The sequence below is a fragment of the Pomacea canaliculata genome, linkage group LG13 (assembly GCF_003073045.1).
Source record: "Pomacea canaliculata isolate SZHN2017 linkage group LG13, ASM307304v1, whole genome shotgun sequence".
Classification (NCBI taxonomy): Eukaryota; Metazoa; Mollusca; class Gastropoda; order Architaenioglossa; family Ampullariidae; genus Pomacea; species Pomacea canaliculata.
In genome coordinates, this window is record NC_037602.1 from 12302828 (window position 1) to 12309893 (window position 7066).

At 34.4% G+C, this 7066-nt stretch overlaps 1 protein-coding gene across 2 annotated transcripts; it reads left to right on the forward strand.

Annotated features, from left to right (window-relative positions):
• On the forward strand, window positions 1-5407 carry LOC112553861 (serine/threonine-protein kinase rio2-like). 2 transcript variants are annotated; one of them, XM_025221333.1, is made up of 11 exons: window positions 2-60; window positions 187-277; window positions 680-824; window positions 1233-1346; window positions 1825-1879; window positions 2249-2369; window positions 2642-2730; window positions 3307-3498; window positions 3800-3892; window positions 4036-4108; window positions 4536-5407. In XM_025221333.1, exons 2-11 carry the CDS (start codon window positions 212-214, stop codon window positions 5280-5282), a joined length of 1695 nt encoding a protein of 564 aa, XP_025077118.1. In that variant the 5' UTR covers window positions 2-60; window positions 187-211; the 3' UTR covers window positions 5283-5407. The 2 variants fall into 2 exon arrangements, with proteins under 2 accessions (XP_025077117.1, XP_025077118.1); XM_025221332.1 differs by having other exon boundaries at window positions 1-277.
• The last annotated feature ends 1659 nt before the right edge of the window (window positions 5408-7066 follow it).

The following is a 7066-nucleotide window of genomic DNA, read 5'->3' on the forward strand; positions in this document are numbered from 1 at the left end:
CAGTAGTAGTCACATTTTTTCTCTGTTATTACAACAAAGTGGGATTATCCGTACTAGGAGGTTTTAATTAATTTCTTTTTTTCACAATCTTAATATTGATATCGACTACAAACAACATTTTCTTACTTCAAAGAAGCGTAATGCGGCTTTACTTTGTCGAATAATTTCGTATTGCGCACGTTGTAGGTTTCAGTCTTCAATATCGTGCAAAATGGGAAAGCTAAATGCTAAAGTACTTCGATATTTAACCAAAGAACATTTTCGTGTTCTCACAGCGGTAAGTTTTAGCAGTAATATTGGATAAATAAAAAAGCTAAATGAAAGATAACTTTTGTTTTCAGATAACAGTTAATTATGCATTATACACAGACATTTCGTTATAACTTACACTACATAAATTTGGTCTGGAATCTAGATACACGTCGAACGACAAACGTTAATTTTCAGGCCTTGAAACAATAGCATCAGAGTAGCATGCTTGTATGCTACCGGTCAATCGGTTAAAGAAGATTAAGTATTGGAACAAAATACATATTATGAAGATATATATGTTTTGATTGTAAGCGTGAGTATTGTCAATCTAAGATGCTTAAATATTTGAAGAAAATATTATATAACATACATGTTTTGGTTGTGAGCGTGGGTATAAATTATAATCAGTATACTAAATCTTTTGCAGGTTGAGATGGGTATGAAGAATCATGAAATCGTTCCCATTCCTCTAATAGCATCCATTGCCCGTTTGCACAGTGGTGGATGTCATAAGATTTTGATGAGCTTAGTCAAGCATAAGCTAGTAGCATATGAACGAGGCAACAAAAGATGTAAGTACTCACTCATGTCTGACCCTTACTTTCTGTTTCTGTCATGATAAAGCTCATGTATGATTTGTGTTATAATGGCTGGATAACTACACCACTACATATTAATCTTTTTAATCATCTTCTGGACACGTTCCAAGGGTTTAAATTAAATGCTACTTGTTTTGTCTTTGATAAGCAAAAGGTACCATGCCACACCTCTCTTCTGTGAGCTACCTAGGCAGACCCCATTTGCATCTTTCTTCCTTATAAGGCACAGTACTACATCAATATTTTGTAGGAAGCTTGAATCACCTGAACCAATAATTAAAATATTTTGTTTGAAAAATTATGAATCTATGCTTTTTTCTTGAGATTTACACATAATCGTCCAAGATATTGTTATTATTTTACATCATAAATATCTTTCAGATGATGGCTACAGACTAACAAATTCGGGGTATGACTACCTTGCCTTAAAGGTTCTTGCAAGCCGTGAGGTTGTGCGTTCTCTTGGGAATCAAATTGGCGTTGGCAAAGAGTCAGGTAAAGAATACTTTGCTTGTATCTTTACCCCATGTGTTTCACCATCTCCTATGTTAGATATTTACTAAAAGAAAATTTTACCTTGGACAAAATATCCTTGTTGGTTGTTCATTTGGTGGTGTTACAGCCATCACACATGTTAAAAATATATAATATTTTTATTAAAAAATTTTTTCAGGAAATTTTGTTGTTGTCTACCAATAGTAATATGAGAACATCAGTTTATATAAAACATTAACACAGGCTATTAAAAAAAAATTGTCTACATCAAATTTATTTATACAGGTGCTTGTGTCTTGCAATTATTAAAAATCTGTAGACATACATATTGTCTTTCAAGGTAGGAAAACGCAGACATTATATATAACATAGTTGAAACGTACACATATAAATAAACACTCTGGAAAGGGGATGTGCAGTAAGTATTCATAATCCTTAGAGCATTATAGATGAAAGAGGTTGTGTTTTAATTGTGCAGATATATACATTGTTGCTGATGCAGAACTAAAACAGTATGCGCTTAAACTACACAGGTAATCAGAAACAAAATATTTAATAATTATAAGATTGTATTATGTTAAAATTTTTATTTTACTATTGCCCTTTGATCTTCTAGATACACTACTTTCTTCTCATTTCTTATCCTTGACTTTAAACCTGTAGCGAAAAATTCCTGTAGACTTCAGAGTATGCGTTTATAGCATTGCATTTGCTGCAGATAATAAAGAGATTTTTCGATAGATTATTTTGCTCATTTGTGAAAAGATAATTTTCTGGTTTTTACTTTTTAATAACTAATGTCCCCATTGTTTTCCATAATATATTTTTATAAAGATAATTTGTATTTTGTGTGTCAGTGAACAAGGATATACTGTGTATTGATGTTGTGTGTCAATATCTAGGTTAGGAAGAACTTCATTTAGACAGCTCAAAAACAAAAGAGATTACCATAAACATAGGAGTTCTACTTCTTGGCTCTATCTTTCTCGATTGTCAGCTACAAAGGAGTTTGCATACATGAAAGTAAGTGAACACGTTAAGCTATCTTTACACTAAGAGTTGAGAAAAATATAGTACTTATGGTAGAAGCTAATGGATATTACTATTATGACACACATGCTTTCACATATAACAGACTGTTAGTAAAACTTCATGAGAATAAAGCGCTTTTTCCCTTTACTTTTGGTGGGGGAGGGGTGGAAGTTTTAGACATACAGTAAAATAAATGACATGAGTCTGACAAACAAGAAAAAATGTGGTCCTCCTGTTTAACGTTGTATGCCTTTTTGCTGCAGGCACTCTATGAAAAAGGTTTCCCCGTCCCAAAACCTGTGGACTGCAATAGACATGCTGTTGTTATGGAACTGATTAATGGTCATCCACTGTACGTATAATGTTAATAGTATAATCATTTTCTTTTTTGAATTTATAGTATTTTATTTGCCTGGAATTTTCCTCATTTTATAAAGAGGAAGGATTTGGTGAACAGGTAAGTTTTCATGGCAAAATTCAAAATGCAAGACAAAATAGCACTCAGCATATTTCTGTGTTGTATATGCAAAGATTTAGTCCTGTAATAAGAAAATTAACTATTTTACATTTCACTCTTTTAAGGCCCTCTCCTCAACTTGTTTTTTTTTTTTTTTGGGGGGTGGGGGGGGGAAATCAATGTCTGATGCTGCACCACACTACTTTTCTCCAAGCCTTGTGGCAACACTTGCATGTTTTCACAGACTTTCACACCCTTAATGCTGGGATCTAGCTTAACATGGGTCATGTATTTGAAGTGCTGACAACATGATGTTTGCTGTCTTCAGGAAGTTATCTCTTTATATTGCTTGCAACTACATTTTGTTTGACATTTAACTATCAGAAAATCAGATACTTTTCTCCTGCTTGTCATTTTACCAATTTTCTGGTTTCTTACATGTGTCTTTGGTTTCTGTTATCTTCCTTACAGATGTCAAGTTCATGAAGTCGCTGACCCAGCAGTCTTGTTTAGTGAGTGTATGGAGACCATAGTAAGACTTGCTGAGCATGGAGTCATTCACTCTGATTTCAATGAGTTTAATTTACTGCTGGATGCAAAAGATCACATTACTCTCATTGATTTCCCACAAATGGTCTCCATATCTCATATCAATGCACAGTGGTAGGTCGCATTTTTGCATCATGACGGCAGTCTTGGGTATTAGTATCTTGTATATCATGGTAAACTAAATATCTAATCCTTAAAACATAAGTAAATTTTTATATTTTGATTAGTTGTATCCATTGCAAGCAAATAACACACATGCACCCTTCAAAAGAAAAAAAAAACCAAACAGGAAAATAGAAATTACTTAAAAACCGAGTAGGTAGGCTTTTAGAAATGGTGAAGCTAACAATCTTGTAAATTATGTTTTCAGAAATTGTATAAATTATAGGAGAGTAACCGAGATTCTTTGTTTCAGGTACTTTGAAAGAGATGTCCAGTGTATCAGAGACTTTTTTTCTAAAAGATTCAACTATGAAAGTGAACTGAGTCCATCATTCAAAGATATCAGGTAGTTAATAGTATTTTATTTCATACAAAGTGTTCAGTTGTTATTTAAAATGAACTCGGACGTCTGTCTTGATATAATTATGAAAACACGCTTCATATTTTTGCCTTTAATATCTACTGGTTTATTCTATCCATGTGTTAAAGACGCATTGATGATCTGGACCGAGAAGTTGCAGCAAGTGGATTCACAAAAGCCATGGCTTCTTCATTCAATGAGGTGAAGTTTTTGTGCAAAAAGTCATCAATCATGGACCAGTACAATAATCAAATATGAGAACATTAGCATTAAATTGAAGTTATTTGGTTTTTTGTGCAGATCTGTACTTGTGGAAGTGATTAATATCAAAAATTTCTGCTTTATTCATGTCTCGTCAGAACAAAGTATTAGAACAGTGCTCTCTTTAGTGTTAATATTTTGTCAAATTATACAGTTTTCTGCACTTTTTTTAAACTGTGTCAATTGTTTCTTTTCTTCTCAACTCCCTAACCTCGTATTTCTCAGGCTTCTGTATTTTTGTTGTATTATTGCTTGGGGAACAGAAACAGCAAGCAAATAGGTGTTGTATGGGATCTATTTTTAGGTGTTTGCAATACATGCATAATTGCTTTAAAAACTAAATAAAACTAAAAATTTCTGTTCTCAGATTATTGATGAATTTGGGACACTTGAAACCAAAGAGAATACAACAAATGAATTCAGCAGTGACGATAGCAGTGAAAGTGATTCCAAGGAATCTGTTGAGAGTGAAGATGAGGATCTTCTGACCCACAAAAATTGCCAAGCCCTATCAAAATCATCATTAAACGCAGAGACTGACAGATTAGGGTACCGTTTGTCTCTGCTTAATTTCCCTACTGCCAGTTCTGATGAGAGGGAAATTCCAGAGGACTTCATTCCGGATTCTGAACTTGATGCTGTGCACCCACCAGAAAAGATGGTTGCTGAGGATAAAGGTTTAGATACTACTGATACAGCAGACTATACTAGTGCTAAATTAAGAGAAGGCACTCCTTCTCAGTCAGAAGTGGCATTCAAAGAAAATGCAGCAGATATAAACGACGACGAAAAGACCAACTCTAGCAGTGAAGAGGAGGTGGAAAATATTAGAACTAGTAATAAACATTATAAACCATTTAGAACTGAAGCAAGCATGCACCACAAAAATTCCCATCTAATCTGGCCTGCCGTTAGAGCAGAAGTTATGAGTGTAGCGAGTTCTACCATAGATCCTGAAGTGATAAAGAAAAAAGTTAGATGTCAGGCCAAACGGCAAGAGGCCAAGTTGAAAGCCAGGCGAACACGCAAAAGTGGGGAGTCTGCTTTGGCCACGAAAGCAAGGCGTGAAAACCAGATGGAAGTCAGACAGTCATTATCAGCTGTTTGGTACTGAAGCAGATTATTGTACTGACATGAACTGTGATCACAAACTGCAATTTGGAATAGGATGAATTCTATGTTTTTGAATGAAAAGGCAGTTTTTGAAATGTATCACAAATAAAAATTGTTAAAAATTTATCTTGATTTTTGACCTTGCATGTTGGCTGGGGCTTTGGATGCAGAATCCTATTTGGATATAGGGATACAGTCATTTAAAAAAAATAAGGTTACTATAGAAATATGTTGTAGACTGATGCTAAGAAGAATGGAGAATATGTACACCTCAATGAGAGCTTGCCCTCTTGTTCAGTTTAATAACAACCTGTGATTTTCAGTAGCTTTAATCTGGTGTAGAACAAATGCAATAATGCAAACAGTGGGGAAAAATTCTTGGGTAACAATTAGAAAGCACACAATTGATAACACTGTTGCAATTTCAAGATCAACCAAGACCAGTATGATGATTTAATTTATAATCACAAATTATAATAAAAAACAGTTCCATCAATTTCCAATACCTCTATTACCAGGAATGTAAGCATTTTCATAGACTCCACAAATAAATTCTTATAAATGGCACAATAATTCCTTCTTATAAACCTGATTGTCATACTCTATGAGCATCTGTTTATACTTTACCGTTCAATTAATAAAATTGATGCCTGCATGGAGCAAACATATTTGCAAAGGTTTTCATGAAGGGATGGCTTGTGGAGGGTGAGATGAACCACCTCCAAAATGTGGCGAACAATTTCACCTCAAAAACTAGCTATCCATAACCTATATCCTATTAATTCTTAACTGCTACTCAGTCTTTTTAAAGGCCAAACTTCCACTGTCTGGCATAAAAGAATGGAATTGATCTGGCAGAGGACAGTGTGCTACTACTGGTCTGGTCAGATGAATGCAATAATGAAAAACAATTTTTAGGGTAGCCAGCACAAAGTGTGCTCCTCACCAGCCTCCCTTGGGTCAAACCTTTTCTGCCATAGGGTAGAAAATGATGGCAAATCACTCCAACATCCATCTCCAAAGCATATGAATCTGACTCCTAAGATTGATGATATTTCCAACAGTGCTACTGAAATATGTTTTAAGAGCACCTACACTTTGGTAAGGCTAGGCATGCAACATGGACAAGTAATCGCAGAGCTGAAAGATCACACTCTTCCCCAAGCTTTCCTCTACATCTCTACCCACATGTAAAGGGTTCTTTTTTTAATGGATTTTATAACCCAGTAAACATGCACAGATTGCTCAACGAGATGTATGCATACACCTATTATACTGCTTCTAAATTGAAGACATACTTTATGAATGAATATGTCAAAAGAAAGTCCTACCCTCCCATCCCCTAAAGAAGTGAACAAATAATGCAACAATCTGTGATAAAACAACAAAGTCACAACAGTTTAAATCTATTTACCATAAAATCCAGAATATTAATCTGTACTGAGTCGCAGGGTATAAGTATGTTTTTTTTAATTTTAGCTTATCATTTGACATATTTACAGACAGAAATGTAAAAATATTGTCTAGGTTATCTAACTTCCAGCAAAAAAAAAAAAACTTTTTTGGTCTAATCTTCAATATTTGTCTGTGCATAAAAATTTATTTCACATCATTCACAATTGTCAAATGTATACACATCTCTAGTGTAGAATGTTTTATATGCTATCCAAGTTATTTTTCACAAGTGACGACTGTTATTAGTCGCGTTTTTTGTCGCCTCCACCATCAACTGATGTCACTCCACTTGCCAAACTGTTGGAGACCTCTTCACCCTAGAGAAGATCA

Bases quoted from the DNA above. Each gene is read 5' to 3' on its own strand.
- LOC112553861 (XM_025221332.1), top strand. From the start codon at position 212: ATGGGAAAGCTAAATGCTAAAGTACTTCGATATTTAACCAAAGAACAT. The intron at 2,370-2,641 runs GTAAGTGAACAC...TTTTTGCTGCAG, and splicing joins AGGAGTTTGCATACATGAAA to GCACTCTATGAAAAAGGTTT. The intron at 3,499-3,799 runs GTAGGTCGCATT...TCTTTGTTTCAG, and splicing joins TCTCATATCAATGCACAGTG to GTACTTTGAAAGAGATGTCC.